This window comes from Barbus barbus, assembly GCF_936440315.1.
Source record: "Barbus barbus genome assembly, chromosome: 4".
NCBI classification, from domain to species: Eukaryota; Metazoa; Chordata; class Actinopteri; order Cypriniformes; family Cyprinidae; genus Barbus; species Barbus barbus.
The window spans coordinates 40,344,574-40,362,061 of NC_136732.1; the positions used below are offsets into that span (position 1 = coordinate 40,344,574).

The 17,488-nt window shown below is 37.8% G+C and overlaps 2 protein-coding genes across 2 annotated transcripts; one reads left to right on the plus strand and one right to left on the minus strand.

Moving 5' to 3' along the window:
- Nucleotides 1-1,032: 1,032 nt before the first annotated feature.
- LOC306864013 (uncharacterized protein) lies at nt 1,033-6,823 on the plus strand. The gene is made up of 8 exons (XM_079407667.1): nt 1,033-1,086; nt 2,034-2,165; nt 2,288-2,419; nt 2,519-2,549; nt 2,765-2,812; nt 2,932-3,019; nt 4,312-4,350; nt 4,477-6,823. Exons 2-8 carry the CDS (start codon nt 2,043-2,045, stop codon nt 4,505-4,507), a joined length of 492 nt encoding a protein of 163 aa, XP_079263793.1. The 5' UTR covers nt 1,033-1,086; nt 2,034-2,042; the 3' UTR covers nt 4,508-6,823.
- On the minus strand, nt 5,965-11,024 carry irgf4 (immunity-related GTPase family, f4). The gene is made up of 6 exons (XM_079406840.1): nt 10,397-11,024; nt 9,911-10,006; nt 9,445-9,675; nt 9,328-9,350; nt 9,126-9,247; nt 5,965-7,705 (listed from the first exon to the last, which is right to left on the minus strand). Exons 1-6 carry the CDS (start codon nt 10,790-10,792, stop codon nt 7,032-7,034), a joined length of 1,542 nt encoding a protein of 513 aa, XP_079262966.1. The 5' UTR covers nt 10,793-11,024; the 3' UTR covers nt 5,965-7,031.
- Nucleotides 11,025-17,488: the final 6,464 nt, after the last annotated feature.

The window sequence follows — 17,488 nt, forward strand, 5'->3', positions numbered from 1 at the left end:
CACAAACGAAACCACAATGATGGTAATGCAAAAAAAAAAAAAAAAAAAAAAAAAACCTACAGCGGATATGAGTATAGTACATGTCACGTGAGTATAGTAGGCCTACATGTTACGTGACATTAGCTATCTAAAGCTAATAACAAAGCAAGATGAAGGAAAGATAATCACTGAAGTTAACAAGATGACACCTTAAATTATACCAAGATAATGACAAAAAGATCAAAGCAAACAAGAGAGGCAAATTAACAAACACTAGAACGGAGCAGGAAAACAAAGTCGCCTCTGCTTGGCGTTCATCTAGACGTCTCTTTTAAAAGACTGGCAATGGCCCAAATTGGCAGCGAAGGCCAATGACGTCACTCAAGTTTATGAAGATTGACAGCCTCCTAAGCCAATAGCAGTCCCCAGTGGTTAAACCTAAGAAAAAGACAGGGAGGGAGAGAGAAGCGAGAGAGAGAGAAAAAGAAGGCAAACCTACCGGGACGTAACAATGTTAACTGTACAAACTGTATTTTATATCCCCTTATCTCGTTATCTCGTTAAACCTACACTTCACACAAAACTACATGCATTTTTAGATTTTCAAAACACTTCATTCTGTGTTATTTGTAAGCTTGTTTCCTCATGGAGACCTTAAAAAATGTCCCCACGAAGTCAAAAATTATTACTACACTTGTGGGGTCATTTGGTCCTCATAACGTAGGGAATACCTGGACACACACAGAAACAGCATCTAACCACAAAGGGTCTAGGAACAAAATGAGAGAAAATGAGGACAAATTCACTTCTTGTTAACTGCCCTTTATAGAGTACATTAAATGCGCTCATTGCTGTGAGAATCTGCTTTGATGTTATTGCAAACTTCATGCCTGATACAGCTGAAATGTAAAAAGAAAGAAAGTAAAAACAAACAAAAAAAAACAATGGGAATCTCCACTGTGGTTGCAGGAATGACTCTGGGTCGTGGGTGGGCAGGGCAAACTCGTGGGCGGGATCGAGACATAAAAACAACGTCAAACACGCTTCAGTTCAGCATTTATCAGCTCTCTGCTCTCATCACCTGCTTTCACCAAGGACCCGTTTAAGGTATGAAAAGATTCAGTTAGTCTGTGAAAAGTTTTTCAGATTAGGTTAATAAACTACATCTACATTTAACCAATTCCTAAAGATTCTTGCAGGAAATGGAGCATGGTAAAATGTGTCTGAAAAAGTCTTTCACTGACTGATAAGTTATTTAAAAGTGCTGTATGTGACTTTATTGATGTGCTAACCAATTCATCTGTAACATGAAAAAGGTCAGTGTTTGTAAGCTATATCACTGACTATTTGGATTAATTTTCAGGAATAAAGAGGAGCAGAAAAGCATAAAGAATAAATATAAAGAAGGATATTTCAGACTTATTCAATGTTTTTAGGCCAGAAAGTTCAGAATTTCATCACGGCTCACATGAGAAGATGAGCAGTGTAGCTACTAAGAAGAAAGACGTTTCCCAGGGCAAGATTTTTAGATATAGTGTCTCGGAAACACCTTTGTTCTTCATATCTTGCTTAACAGCCTTGAATGTAGAGCGCACAAGCCGGCGCGCGCATGTGCAGTGCAGCTCGGTGTAACAGTTTCGGTAGAGCGAAAACCAAATAAAACCGGGTGTACACGTCTAAATGTGACAGTAGCGCCCTCTGCTGCCTCTGAAATTATAATCTAAATCTCTACATATTACATTTTCTCCACTGTAACACATGCTAAAATTATATTTAAAAAAAAGTAAGGTAGAATAATATGTGATGGACTTATACTGTAATGCATTTTCTTCAGTTCTTATGTTTGTTGCGGCAAGCCATTCTTAATAATCCATGTGATTTGTGTCATATTCCAATTAGGTCTGAAATATAGCAGCTTTTTTGCGAGGATCAGAACAACATTTGTTATTGTTTGTTGATTTGTTGAAATGCCACACACACATATAAAGGCACATCATTACATCCTAGCCCAGGTTTAATATTTTTTTTTCTATAAAAAACTCTTATCTTTTCAGTTTAGAAATATGGACATCATCAATGTGACGTGTTCAGAGATTCAGACTCCGGCGGGGTTTCTGTATGTGATTCTGTCTGTTTTACTGAATCATACCAATAATCCTGACTGTGAACAGAGCTGGCTCCTAGAGGTGAGTGTGTTTCTGTCCTCACACTGCACGATTATACACACACACACACACACACACACACACACACACACACACACACACACACACATATTATATGATTATCATCTATTTCATTTGTTCAGGACGGGCGTCTGATAGCAGTTCCATCAGATCCTCAGAAACTGATTGATCCTGTTATTTCTGTCTCATCTGATCGTCTCGTCACGTCTCTCTGTGTGAATCTGAATCATGAGATCCGCTGTGATTCTGCTGGAGTAAATACACTCAATATATCTCCACGTTCATCTGTTTTCATATTTAATCCTTCATGAACATTATAGATGCTGCTCTAATGCTTCTTTCTTTCATTTCAGTCTCATCTCAGTCATAAGACCATGTTCAGAGGTGAGAGAAACACTTCAACTGTCATGATGTTTATGATAGACGATGATCTTTAAAGGCACAGTTCACACAGAAATCTCCTCATGATGTTCCTCACCTACATCACTTTCATTCTTCTGTAATTATCTTCTGCCCATGCATCTGAGGCATCTATCCTGATACAGCTGAAATGGTTTTAACCGAATCTTCTGTGAATGATGATTGTGAATGTTTTTCAGTGAGGAATGAGACCACCATCAGTGAACCGATGCAAACTCCAGAATCAGGTGAGTTCAGCTGATTCAACTCAAATCAACACACATTCTGAACCCAAAGACATTGTGGCTTCTTAATAATACAGCAGATCAGATGATTTTAATATGCTGTATATTTTATTGCTGTTTAGATCAGCTGTTGTGGCTTTTTGCTCTTTTTATCATCGTTCCTCTCATAATGTTCTTGATCTATTTCTTGCTGCGGAAAAGAAAACTCAGGCGAGTGATTACTCTCTCTCTCTCTGTGTGTGTGTCTGTGTGTGTGTGTGTGTGTGTGTCTGTGTGTGCATGTTTATGTGGTTTATGAAGACACGGGTATGACAGAGGTATTACAATATGAAGGTGGTTTATGAGGACACTGCCTATGTCCCCGTAATTCAAAAGGCTTAAAAAACATACTAAATGGTGTTTTTTTGAAAATCTAAAAATGCACAAAGTCTCCCGTGAGGGCTAAGTTTAGGTGTAGGGTTGGTGTAGGGCAATAGCACACACAGTTTGTTCAGTATAAAAACCATTACGCCTATGGAGAGTCCCCATAAACCACAAAAACCAACGTGTTTGTGTGTGTAGCTGTACAAGCCATAATTCATTCTGGCACTCTCACACACTCTCATACATTTTTCCTTATACATACACACAATGTGCAAGACTTGCTCAGCTCTTCCTCACAATTTTACAATGATGCTAGTTATTCTCTTTTCGTTTGAAGTATAGTTTTTACTTTTGGGAGTAAGTAGCAATGAACATGACATCAGACAATTTTTTTTAAATAATGTGCTGGAATGTATTGAACAAATGCGAAGAGAAGCAGATTCTTTAGTGGATGATAGGATACATAGAGAAATTTGTGATCACATTCAAACCCTAAGTGGATTTCTGTCAGTCTAAAAATAGAGCAGCAGTAACTACATTGGAGTCCTTATATGGATGTCTTTTGGGTAGCAAAATTTGTCTGGCCCGTCTGGCCCACACACAAATAATTTCCTCTGGCTCAGATGCGGCCCACGCCCTGTAAAATGACTCTCATTTATTGATGTGGCCCAGATCTGGCCCGCATACGGTAGAGTGACTTCTATTATTTTATTTGGCCCAGGTCTGGCCCAGACACTTTAAGCCAGATCCGGGTGTGCGCACTTGGATGGGTTAAACGCAGAGGACAAATTCTGAGTATGGGTCACCATACTTGGCCACACACCCCTTTCCCCCTTCCCTTATATTTTCTTCAGACATACATACATTCTATATATATATATATGTATGTGAAAAGAGAATTTATGTATGTAAGAGTAGAAATGTATGTATGTGAATGGAGAATGTAAGTGTGTGAGAGTGCCAGAATGATTTATGGCTTGTAGGGCCCCTCATATATATATATATTATAAAAAAAAAAATATTTATTTTTTTTTATTATTGATTATTAAACATGCCCAACATGGCTACAACTGTCTTTACATCTCTGAATTAATAGACAATATTTTGAATATAATAATATTTAATATTTCTGTTGTCAGATGTTTTCGTAGGGAAGCGCAGAAGGTCTTTGGAAACAGGTGAGTGAATCAAACCCAGAGAAAGCTTTGACTGCATCACATGATCAATTGAGATGATGATGTTTGAATCTTCAGCTCAGACTCTGAATCTATGAATGAATCTGTAAGTGAATGTGTTTCTCTCAGGGATCCTCAATCTGCTGTCCGAATGATCTGATCATCTGCACTATCTACTGGATGAACAATCCTCAGATCACTCACTGAAACACACAGAAGACACTCATTATTCTCTGAAATGGCATTTAAACCATCATCATAAGAGAAAGGGACTACTGCACCTTTTGATGGCTAGATGTTGTGTGTTAAGTAGCTCAACAGGTTTATCAGAAAATTGAAACAGTCACATTTCCTCAAAATATATACTTTGCTGCTGCTGTCAAATCATGTAATCGACTTACTGTTGGGGCGACTGAAATCTGGACTATGTCTGTCCACTGCAAAACACAAACAAACGTGAACCTGGGGCCTGTTTCAATAAGAGGTTTAACCTACTGTGAGTTAAAACATGAACTCTGAGTTGATTTACTATAAAAGAAGGGAAACTGAATTTTTGGTTTAAGAACAGCTGATCTGAGCTAAGTGTGTGCACCATGACTATAAAAAGCCCTGATCAGTGGAGTTGTAAGGCAGTTGTAAGTAGCCAAAACACCAGCAATTATGAGAAGCGCTATTGTAAAGTGAACTAAACCCTGTGGTCATCTTCACAAGGATGATAGTGAAAATTAAACAGCTTCTGCTTCCACAGAGCAGCCTTCAGAGGTAATGTTAATATTACGTTTCTACACATCACTCTACAATCATCAGTCTACACATTCACATTTATTCACGTTTTTATGTCAAGGAGTATAACAGAACAGCAGGAGGAGGGTCCATCAAATTCTGCAGCTCAGACGAGTTTAGTGATATTCAGTAAATGCCAGAGTTCAATTCTGTGCAATTCATGTAGAACTACATGATTTAACTTCATTCTTACATATTTTCAGTTACCAGATAAGGAGCAATATACACCTAATCTTATTTATTAAAGTAAATAAATAATAATAATGCATGAATAAGGTATTTAACCATGACTTACGCTTGGTTACTATGGTTGGCTTACCCTGCTTTTGACATGACATGGAAAACCCATTTCATACTCAGAGTTTCACCTAAACCTCCTTTCTGAAATGGGCCTCTGGTCTCTTGATGCTTCTTTAAACACAACATGTTTTATGTTTGTATTAATTTATATAACGATGCACATTTCGTCAATTACTGGTTGTTTAGCTTTAACAGTGCTGAACACTAAGAACTGATTATGATCTTTGTTGTATGAAGTAGATCAACAGATTGATGGAGTGGAGATGAGTAGGTTTAGGGGTGGGTTTAGGGATCAGGGGGTGGAGATGGGTAGGTTTAGGTATATGTAAGGTGGGAGGAGTTAGCGCTGGATCCAACCACGCCCCCTGGATGTTGTAGGCTGCAGCGAAACGCTCCTCAGAAATTTGGCTCTTTCAATTCGAAGGTGGGACTCTTCCTCCATATTGCGTGCTGCAGTTTCTCCCATTCATAAGTATAGGACTGAACCATCTTTGTATTTCTATAGTCTTTGTTTTAAATAAAACACTTACTAAAAAAGATTAAATATTTTTATTTACCTGCATACCATGTGATCATTAATCAACATCAAAGAAACCGTGAACATGCAAATGTGATACTTAATTACTGAAAAATGTATTTTTAAATCTCAGGGGTACTTGAAGCAAATATATTTGGAGAATAAGGTTTGGATGTTTTTTTGATTGCCTCTCAGATCCATTGTGACACTAAAACAAATTCATTGTATGCCCAAGCATACTTAGCAATAAAGCTCTTTCTGATTCTGATGACAAAACGTTTTGGAATGCCTGCACTTTATGTAACTAAGAAATGACCTGAATATGTGTATTTTAATTAGTTATAATTAATTATACATGGTTAAAAAACCTACAGAGTAATAATTCAAATAAAAATGAATGTGTTCATCAGTAATTGATGCAATGTTGAAACCCTTCTTAAACCTGAAATGTTTCAGGTTTAAATCCAGTGCTGTCAAATGCTGTCAACACCTGAATAATGACTGATCTTTGTATGAATGTCCACAAAATTGGACTATATATACAATGTAGGCTATTTTAGAAAGGAAAATTTAAAAGATGAAAAAGAGAAATTAGGGAGAATCAACGAATTATGAATAATTTATTGCTACTGTGTGAATAACGTAATCATGTAATCCATAAAAAAAGTAACTGTAGTCTGATTACGAGTATTTTAAAATGTAACTTGCTTTAATTACAAGTATTTAATTTTTGGAATCTGATTACGTAATCCGGATTACATGTAATCAGTTATTACTCAGATCTGAAAACAAGTAAATAAATCCATCCATGCATAAATAACACTGATATCATTTACTGGTGCACTGATGTCCTCACATAGTGTCAGCCTCAGTATCAATCACAAAAGATGATAAAAAAACAAGCAAAAAATATATATATATATTTATTTTGCAATATTTATTTTATGATATACCAGTTTGACAAAGTAGCCTACCTTATTGACTCGAATATAACACCACCAATATAAGCAAAGACTAGATAAATAAACATGTCATTAACTCTTCAGTTGTCATCTGTGTTTTAAAGAATCTCCAGGAGTATCAACTACAGACACTTTCCTGACTTCGTTTTAGTTGTTGTTTTCTCTCCTCTTCTTCTGTCGGTCTCCTCTCTTCTTCTCTGAGCATCTTCAATCATCTGATTACTGTAATGTTCTCCTCCATTCTGCTCTATCATTGTGTCAATCTTCTGCAGCAGATCATTCACCTGCTTTCTGTTATTCATATCTGTGTTGTTGAAGATGTGATATCTGCCTCCACACTGATCAACTAGATGTCTTAAACTACTGTTCTCCTTTATGATTTCCTCTCCGGATGTGTCATATAACCAATCTCCACAAGTGAAGAGAATGATAGAGTATTTTAACACCTCCTGACCAAACATCATCTCAATCATCTGCATAATCTTCTTCTCCTCATACGTTAATCTTCCAACGCTAAACACAATGAGAAAAGCATGCGGTCCAGGACTGGATAAATCAACACTTTTCTTGATCCTTGTCATTGACTCCTCTTGTTTCAGGTCTGTGTCAAAGAATCCAGGAGTATCAACTACAGACACAGGTCTGCCTGAAACTGTGGCGTGAGCAGCTGAACATTCATGAGTTACTGTGCATACAGACATTGAAGATTTAAACACTCTCTGTCCCAGTATAGTGTTTCCAGCTGCACTTTTGCCAACACCAGTTCTACCCAGAAGAACAAGTCGTCTTTCTGACACTGTATAAAAAGAGAAAACAGATCACACAATCAATTATTTCACCTCAACACAGGCCTGGATCGGCTAATCCTGGAAATTCCCAGGGGGCCGGTCTGTTTTTGGCCGCGGGGACCAGATTTGTGATGACACTGGGGTAGAAATACGGATGCTGTCCCTAGGATGCCTGCACTCAAAGCAGACACACACTTTTTATTTTTTTTCCACAGCATCCCTCAGGCTAATGATTGTGTAATTATTTTTGACAACCCTGACAGTGGCACCGTGCTAACAGAAAAATAAATAATTAATACCCAAATTAAATGGATAATAGAAAACACAAAGGCGGTGCTGAAAAGGTCAGAAAAAAAAACACTCTAGAAAAATACAATGAATTACAAGTCTGTAGAGAACAGTGCACTACTGCAGACTTATATACTGAGGTTTTAATGACATTATTTTAATATAGTCAGTCGTGAACTAGTGGGCCGGTCTGAGACATGAAACTCCAGGCTCTCCCACTCCGGCCTTGCACAGTTTGATCTTCGGTTGACCAATCAGCAGAAAGGAGCTTTTCAATCCCGTCCACAATTAGAAATCAAATATTCAAGCTGTTTATCCATTTTCTATCTCTGAATATATGTGATCATATCATAAATCTAGGAAATAATTTTAACGCCAAAGATAAAGTTGAACGATTATTTCAACTTCTAAGTGAACCAGTCACAACTTCTGAAGTTCCCCATCTTCAGCATATACCACAGAGATACCAGAGAAAAGATACAGGCAGAAACTAAATATTCATAATTTTCAGTCATGTTCAATTTGAATATTTTAATTTGAATTTGAGGAGATATCCCCTGACAATGCCAAGCGCTCTGAGTGCCTAGAAAAGCGCTATATAAATGTAATGAATGAATTATTATTTTATACTGTATAATCTATAACACAATCATGACAAATTTTGGGAAAAAGTGTGCTATCAGAGAACAGATGTATTAGGCTACAACATAAGTCAAACAAACTGAAACAAAACAAAACTAACCTTTATAAAACAAACGTTTCTGATTGTGAAAATGTTTGTACGCTAATCTCCGTCATATTTAATAAAAAAATCTAAATTCCAGCATTTATTCTCTATTGAGTTCACACAACTCTTTTCTAGTGCACTGAACTTTCACTAATAGTTGAGTGAAATCTGTAAAATAAATGGAAAACTATAGTAACAGATTTTTTAAGTTAAGTTTAAGTTAGTCTATCTATCTATCTATCTATCTATCTATCTATCTATCTATCTATCTATCTATCTATCTATCTATCTATCTATCTATCTATCTATCTATCTATCTATCTATCTATGCTGTGTGTGTGTGTGAGAGATAGTGTGTGTGTGTGTGTGTGTGTGTGTGTGTGTGAGCTCAGATCTTCTGCAGTCAGACTCACTGTTCTGGACGATGTCCTGCATCTTCTTCCAGACTCTGAAGGGCAGGTTGTCCAAGTATCGTGGCAGATGAATCAAAGCTCCAGAAGGCATCTTTGGATCCGGCTGTGATGAGATCTGGACTCTGGAAGAACATTCAGGATCAGAACTGCAGTGGATTTGGACCAGAAGCAGAGAGACCAGAGACACCAGCAGATCACTCACCTTTCCATTGAGACTGGAAACTCCTGCAGAACAAACACACCATTTATCATCAACAACTCAATCAATCAATCAATCAATCAATCAATCAATCAATCAATCAATCATCTGAAATCAGACCTTTAGAAAGCAGACGTCACTGGCTTTCATCATCTCCTCCATGTCTTTGATTGTGTGTGAAAGAGCTGAGATGTGTCTGTTCATCTCCTCCAGCTTCTCCTTCATCATCTGCTTCTTCTGCTCCTCTTCCTCCCTCAGTGCAGTGATTGTAGCTTCTTCTTCATCTCTGAGAAACTGATGAAGCTTCTCAAACTGCTGTTTAATCTGAAGCTCTGTGAGCTCAGCTTGAGACTGAAATCAGACCACATTCACTTCAATCGTCTCCATCAGCACACATCAACACAATCACATCATTCAGATCTGAGAGAAACTCAGAGACCGACATATAACGGATCCAGAAGCAGATTGATGATCCTCATTTACACAAATAATCAGCTGGAGTCCATTACATTAAATATATCAGATCATAACTGTATATATTGATCTACAGCTGTGATGAAAATGACTCTGGATTCCGTTTCCTCACCTCGATGTGTTCAACTGTTTCCTCAAACTCTACTTTCATTTTTTCATTGCGTTTTCGTTTCTCCTGAAATGATTTCAGTGCTGTATTGAGCTCCTCCTAGAATTAAACAAAAATACATAAAACACCAGATTACAGTGTATGAAGAAGACAATACAATGATATGGTCATGTAATGCAGTGCAGAAGTATTGTAGTATAATCTTATTTTTATTATTTTGAACATCTCATACTAAATTAATTAAATTAAAACCTGTCATAAAACAAAGGCAGCCTGAGTGAGTATAGTTTGTAAAAGACAGTGTTATTTATTGAAGCAAAACAGTTATCCAATACCAACTGGGTGTTTAGGGAAAAAGTATTTGCCCCTGTAGTTATTAATTCCCCAAATCTATGAAACTTTATTCGTCATGGGGTTCAGATCACTGCAGTCCTGTTCAATCAAATCAATAGTTCAACAGAATGAAGTTGCTAAACTCATTTCTCTTACCTTATATGATGAAACCACTTCACTGATGGGTCTGAATTTATGATTGTCGTGTTGTTGTGAATCCCTGCACACTAAACACACCGGCTGTTTGTCCTCCAGACAGAAGAGTTTGAGTTTCTCTCTGTGTAAACTGCAGATCTCCTCAGATCCTGATGAACGCCTCTCATCTCTATGCTTCAGGAACGACTCGCACAAGTTTTTTAACACTAGATTACATGGAGGATCATCTTTTGAGGATCTTCTCCTGCAGACAGGACACTCCTGAGATCCCTTGATTCTCCAGAACTGTTGAAGACAATCTTTACAGAAACTGTGACTACATGATAAAACAACAGGATTTTTGTAGATTTCACAGCACACGGGACAAGAAAGCTCTTCCACAGATAGTGAATCCATTTTCACTCTTTGAGCTCCAGCGACATTAACTTTACTTTCACTTTCTGAATGACGGTTTCAAAGATAAATCACAAAGATTTGCTTTCTGTCCACAAACAAACGGTTCAACAATCCTTAAGTGTTTTTCTTTGAGAACCACTCTTTGAGAATACTTGACCGATTCTTTGTTTTCTTTAGTAAAGACCGAAAAGAGAAATAATGAGTCTCTTCCTGGTGAGTGTTTGAAGAGGGCAGAGTTTAACCTGTGGGTGTGTTCAAACAGGTCAGGTGAGACGATCAGGATTACTTCAGGGTACATTTTAACAAAATGCATTCAAAATGAAAACTTGCATTAAAACGAAAGAACAGCGCAGAACACAGAGATTGATAATAAAAGACTCAAGACACTTTGTTTTATTTGTTGCTCTCTAATTTTCAGAGTTTATCCATCATGCTCAAACCTTTATCAGAAGGATTTCTTCACATGCTGAAGTTCAGTCATTAACATCTGTGTATTGTGCTGATTGTCAGTGTTTGGAGACTCGAGCAGAGAAACTAAAAGTACAAGCATTAACAGAAATAATTACTCAAGTAGAAGTGAAAGTAATAATAGTAATAATTACTTGAGTAAAAATGTATCCAATGAAAATACTATTGAAGTAGTGTTCTGATCTCAGTGTAAGGTAAATTAAAGCTAATATACAGGGTGTTAATTAGAAATCATTACAGGACTGGAAATGGCTAATGAGCTCATGATCGCTCCACTGCTGCCCTCTACTGGTTATAGTGATCATTTCAGGACATCTATGAATAATAATAAATTAATAAATAAAAAGTCCTGGCTAGTTCAGCATCAAAGAAAAGGTGTCAGATTAGGCCAGGGGGCACCAAACTCGGTCCTAGAGGGCCGGTGTCCTGCAGAGTTTAGCTTCAACCCTAATCAAACACACCTGAAGCAGCTAATTAATGTCTAACTAGGTATACTAGAAACTTCCAGGGAGGTGTGTTGAGGCAAATTGGAGCTAAACTCTGCAGGACACCGGCCCTCCAGGACCGAGTTTGGTGACCCCTGGATTAGGCTAAGTGACGTTGACAACCGAGAAAAGAGGGTGCTGAACCGAAGCTGACACGAAGGAGAGCGGGCTCATGATGGCAAGCAAAAGACGTGAAGATAAAGGCGGAAGATAAAGGCACACACACAGACCCACTGCGCAATGTGACGTCGTAGTGACATCTTTTCCATGTCATTTTGGACGTCCAATTTCCGTCCATTGATGGGGTTGTTTTGTAACGCCAGGCGACGTCTTTTTTCTACGTCTACCGCACGTCTAATGTGTATATCACAACTGCCATAGACGTCCAAATGACGTCCAAAAAAAATAAGACAGATTAGGTCAAATGTTGAACGTCAAAATGACGTCCAAGTTGGGTCATGGTTGGACGTCCAAATAGTGGACCTAGTTTGGACGTCGAATAGATGTCCAGAATTGGTCATGGACCGACGGACCCAATATAGACATGATCTGCACATCTATCCGACGTCCAATGTTTAGTGGGGAGAGACATAAACTCAAATTGAAGGATTCTGTTGTTTCAGGTTTCTCGATTCTAGGTTTATGTTTATCGTTGTCATTATACACATTTTGCAATCAGCTTTTTTTTATGTAGATTTCAAGTATTTTAGTTCATACAACAATATATATTTATGTCAATCCCCTGCTTAAAAAAAAATAAAAAAAATTAAAATGGTTTTAACGGAAACTGTAATGATGCCTGTTGGTAATTGGGTGCTTAAAAAAAAACAAAAACAAAAAAACCCACTAAATGCTAATGTAAACACACAAGCTGATAGTTTGTAATGTTTGTTATGGTATTTGTAGTGGAAATCATTAGAATTTCTGTGATGGTTTCTATTGTTTTCATCAGCAGGGTCACCATGGGTTTTAAGATGTTATTTGCCATAAATGTGATATGATACTTTAAGATCTTGTGTTAGTTAATGTTATTTAATATTTATCCACTGAGTGGTGATAGCAACTTTAATATTTAATACCGATAATATAATGAGTTTGGCTATGTTTGACTGAATCAAATTAACATCCACATTTCATCTGAGACTCTGTGAATCTTTATCTTCTGAATCCTGAACCTGGAGTCCAAATGCAGCTTGGCTCTGATGAATCTGATTCACTGAATCAATCTGTGTTGAGAAGCTCAGAATGAGTCGAAACTCCCTTCATCATCTACAGTAAATATGAAATGTGATGGGATGACCCTAATCGTCATCTGGACATGGAGCTGTTTAACTTCTCAGAATCAGACGTTCAGTCTTCAAGCAGGTCTCAAAGAATCAGAAGAATCCAGCTGATCTTGTGTTCAGATCAGAGCAATATCTGAACCCTCCTAATGAGTCTCATTGTTTCAGCTCATTCACACACAGTTAAAACGTATTCATTAATGGTTTCACTGTGGGAATTTAGCTTTTAATGAATCATTATCATTTATTGATAATGGTTCCATATTCTGTGGAAATGTAATGCAACTGCTGATGTAATAAAAAGAAAAACCATTATTGTTCTTAAATATCATAAATGGTGTAAGGTTGAAAGGTTGGGAAGGATGTTTAATGTGTTTTTAACAGGATTCCAGATGTTTGGTCAGCATTGTAGAAAATATATAGGGAGTGAACAGAGCTAGTGAGGTAAAAAAAAAACAAACAAACAAACAAACAAAAATCAACAACAGTAAAATCTGTGATAAGTCTAACTAAAAAGGGTTAAATTATAAAATATTATGAGTATATAAAATCATAGACAAATCACTGTGACAGTAATTGTAATGATACTGGTTTCACTGCAGCACATGCCTGACAATAAAAACACCAGCATTTGATCTGTTTCTGACCATTTCTGACACTGTGGATGCTGTTTGATGGATGTTATTGATGTTCCGTTAGGTGGCGCCAAATAGCCATTATTGAATATTTCTCAGGCTGGGAGTTTATTTGAAGAACTGCTGCCAAGTCTTGCTCTCAGCTGCAAACAGTAACGCAATATCACCAATGACGTTTGTCAGGGAAGAAGGTGCAGGAGTCACTCGCGTCCTGTCACGTGATGATGGTGATGACGTCACTGCAGACGCAGAGATTAAATCACTTGAAACCGAAAGTGAAAGTAAAGCTAAGCAGCTCGACGCCTAGTGACATTATTCACTGCACATCTGTGTTCTACGCACGTCTTTCTTTTAGATATTATAAATCATTATAAATATTGAGATTATGTTTTGAATACATTTCTTTCTAGAAAACGTCTTCATGGGCTCAGTGTGATCCGTTTCAGTAAAGATGTAAAGTCGTAAAGTCGTGATGTATTGTCAAGTATGGTGACCCATACTCGAAATTGGTGCTCTGCGTTTAACCCATCCAAGTGCACACACACAGCAGTGAGTAGTGAACAAATCCACACACACACACACACCGTGAACACACACCCGGAGCAGTGGGCAGCCATGCTGCAGCGCCCGGGGAGCAGTTGGGGGTTCGGTGTCTTGCTCAAGGGCACCTCAGTCGTGGTATTGAGGGTGGAGAGAGCGCTGGACATTCCCTCCCCCCACCTACAATTCCTGCCGGCCGGGGGTTCGAACTCGCAACCTTTCGATTACTAGTCTGACTCTCTAACCATTAGGCCACGACTTCCCCGTGACAAGAAAAAGAAAAAAAGAAAAAAAGAAAAAGAAAAAAAACGAAAACAAAAAAACCCAGATGGTGACAAGACCTGAAACACTTCCTGGTAAGAAGAAACTATGTTACACCGTTTAAGTGATAAGAAACAATTCGTTCGTTCAGATTGTCTTGGTGTTAATTGGTAATTAAAATTGAGATAATGCTCTTTATAATGTTTGGTCCCTCTTAATATTATTATAGACCTAAACGACTCAGCCCTATTGCAATGAGCGGAGAAATATATTAAGTATATTTTTACTGACTGATGTTGAGAGAGATTTTTAGTCCTGTTGAAGTAGATAAATGTTTTACTGTGCTCTTAATGTTGTGGAATGACCCTTGACTTTGGATTATTTTACATTAATACTAATATTTCCTTATTCTTTCAGCGATGACAGCGATCAGCTCCAGTCCAGTGATCCGGATTCTCCTGAGGGGCAGAAACGCTTCTGGGAAAAGCTCATCTGGAAACACTTTACTGGGAGAAAATGGATTTATAATGACTCTGAAGTTTGTGAGGAGAAAATAGAGGTTGTTGATGACAACTAGGTGAACGTGACTGATTCTTCAAAATGTGCATAATATAGGCCTACTCGTCTCCGGCCGAAAAAGAAACTCAGAAGCGCCCCTCCCACTCTGAAAAACCTGCTGATCTGCAACGGGACTAAGTGGCGGAGGAACAGAAAATCACACGAGTCAGCTGTGGACCGGTATATTCAAAATAATGCAGAGGCTGCCGCGTGCGCATGCGCGCTCGTCCTCGAGGCCGATGTGTGCGCGTTTCACATTTTGGAGTCAGAAGTTAGCGCTACTTTATTACACACAATTACGTCACGGGAGTGACTACTGACTATATAAATGGCTCGTGCAACAGCATTCCTGCAGCTACACTGACCGGGGAAGAAGGCGATTTAAGGTATGGAATACATTTTCACAATAACTTTAATTACGGCTGATCGTGAAGCGGCTTTTGTAGATTAAGGATTTTATGTTTAGGATGGACTATTATGAATACGGTCGCTGTACTTTTTAAATATTCTGGAGGAGGATACAGCGTCAGCGACAGAATGAGTTAAAGAATGAAGCGTATTAGAAATTTCAGAGAGGACAAAATAATAGAAATAGAAATTCAAATTGTCATTGTAATGTAATAAAAGTGTAAATGTGTGTTTATGTGTTGATCGTTGCTGTTTTAAAGACGATGCACAACGTCACGCATAATTTTAAAACAAAGTTGGCAATACACATTATTTACCTGCAATATAAAGAAATATGGAGAAGCAGAGCTAACAAAGATAAAAAGTAATAAAATAAACAGTTTATCAATGCAGTTTGAATGAATGTCGATAATTAAAGATAATGATATCGAGTTGAGGTTTTTAAGAAGTTTGTAGGCCTATGCTATGTTTAATAACTTTAATATAAGAAAAACGTGCGAAAAACGTTTACCTTGATTATATTTCATCCATATTTACCCATATTTCATCTCGCGGCGGGTAAGGAAATATTCTTCCTTCATACGCACATGCAACAGAAAAGGGAGGACTCGCACAAAACTCAAAATGATGGCTATCCGACTGTACAGTTTGTGTACGAATGTTGATAATTTAAGCGAAAAGTGTAGAGTTTAAATCACAAAGATGCATTGTGTGTGCTTATTTGTATTGAAGTTGATCTGTGCAGCGCGGTGTCCCTCCTGTGATCCACTCATGGTCATTTTCCACAATACAGACAGAAAGAAGCCGGAGAGTGAGGAAGAATATCGCTCGTGAGAGGTTGAGCGATCATATTTCGATTCAGTAATGCGCATGCGCGCCATTCAGACATGGTCTAACTTTATACAAGTTATAGTTTCTATCTTATATAGCCTATGACTACCAATCATATTTATTTAGTCTGTATTGGTACATAAACTCAAAAACAAACAAATAAGTTAAATAGGCTATCAACTCAATAATTTGACAATACACAAAGGGCCAAAGTGGAGTCGGCAGAAGCTATTGTTTATTACACCTTCTGTCAACTCAATAGTTATTCACCTGTTAAGCATCTCAACAGAAAGTGGCCATTCAACAATATCTTTCCAACAGCTGCTTAAAAAAATAATAGTTCAATAAAAATATATATAACCTTCCATAAAGTACAGTTTTGGATATTAAACACAACAATTAGAATATAAATTCATGTTTGATTCATTAAACATCAATGGGGAAAGCACTTAAGGGGGAAGTCGTGGCCTAATGGTTAGAGAGTCGGACTCGTAATCGAAAGGTTGCGAGTTCGAGTCCCCGGCCGGCAGGAATTGTAGGTGGGGGGAGTGAATGTCCAGCGCTCTCTCCACCCTCAATACCACGACTGAGGTGCCCTTGAGCAAGGCACCGAACTGTGTTTAATTGCTCCCCGGGCTGCCCACTGCTCCGGGTGTGCGTGTGTGCGTGTGCGTGTGCGTGTGTGTGTGTGTGTGTGTGCGTGTGTGTGTGGATTTGTTCACTACTCACTGCTGTGTGTGTGCACTTGGATGAGTTAAACGCAGAGCACCAATTTCGACTATGGGTCACCATACTTGACAATACGTCACGACTTTTACTTAAAATGTATATACACACAAAGGATATGCAGTTTATGTAAGATTGTGTTTCTTTGCCTCTTGCAACATTAATAAGGTTATAATGTGAGTATACAAGTATGTAATGTGTGATAAAAGGAACCAGGTTACAACTACTTTATTATAACTTTTTTATATATTGTTTTACCAGTTTATTTTCAATCTGGATATTTTCATAGCATATTTAATAAAGGTCTACAAAATTCACAAAATAAAACACATGCTACAGTCTCTGCAACTTTGATGTAGTGAAGAGAATCCACCTAAATGCAGAATATTCTTTGAAATGCTTCATATATGCACTTTTAGAAATATATCTGCATATGGTAAATTATAAAAGATGATCCTCTGAACATTTTCCTCTCATTTTCCGGAAACGTTTAATGTTTAT

What these genes read in the sequence shown, in the direction of transcription:
- LOC306864013 (XM_079407667.1), top strand. Translation starts at nt 2,043, where the DNA reads ATGGACATCATCAATGTGACGTGTTCAGAGATTCAGACTCCGGCGGGG. An exon ending in GATGCAAACTCCAGAATCAG is followed by an intron (nt 2,813 to 2,931) that starts GTGAGTTCAGCT and finishes ATTGCTGTTTAG; the next exon opens with ATCAGCTGTTGTGGCTTTTT. An exon ending in CTGCGGAAAAGAAAACTCAG is followed by an intron (nt 3,020 to 4,311) that starts GCGAGTGATTAC and finishes TTCTGTTGTCAG; the next exon opens with ATGTTTTCGTAGGGAAGCGC.
- irgf4 (XM_079406840.1), bottom strand. Translation starts at nt 10,792, where the DNA reads ATGGATTCACTATCTGTGGAAGAGCTTTCTTGTCCCGTGTGCTGTGAA. An exon ending in AAGTGGTTTCATCATATAAG is followed by an intron (nt 10,007 to 10,396) that starts GTAAGAGAAATG and finishes GTTTAATTCTAG; the next exon opens with GAGGAGCTCAATACAGCACT. An exon ending in AAACAGTTGAACACATCGAG is followed by an intron (nt 9,676 to 9,910) that starts GTGAGGAAACGG and finishes GTCTGATTTCAG; the next exon opens with TCTCAAGCTGAGCTCACAGA.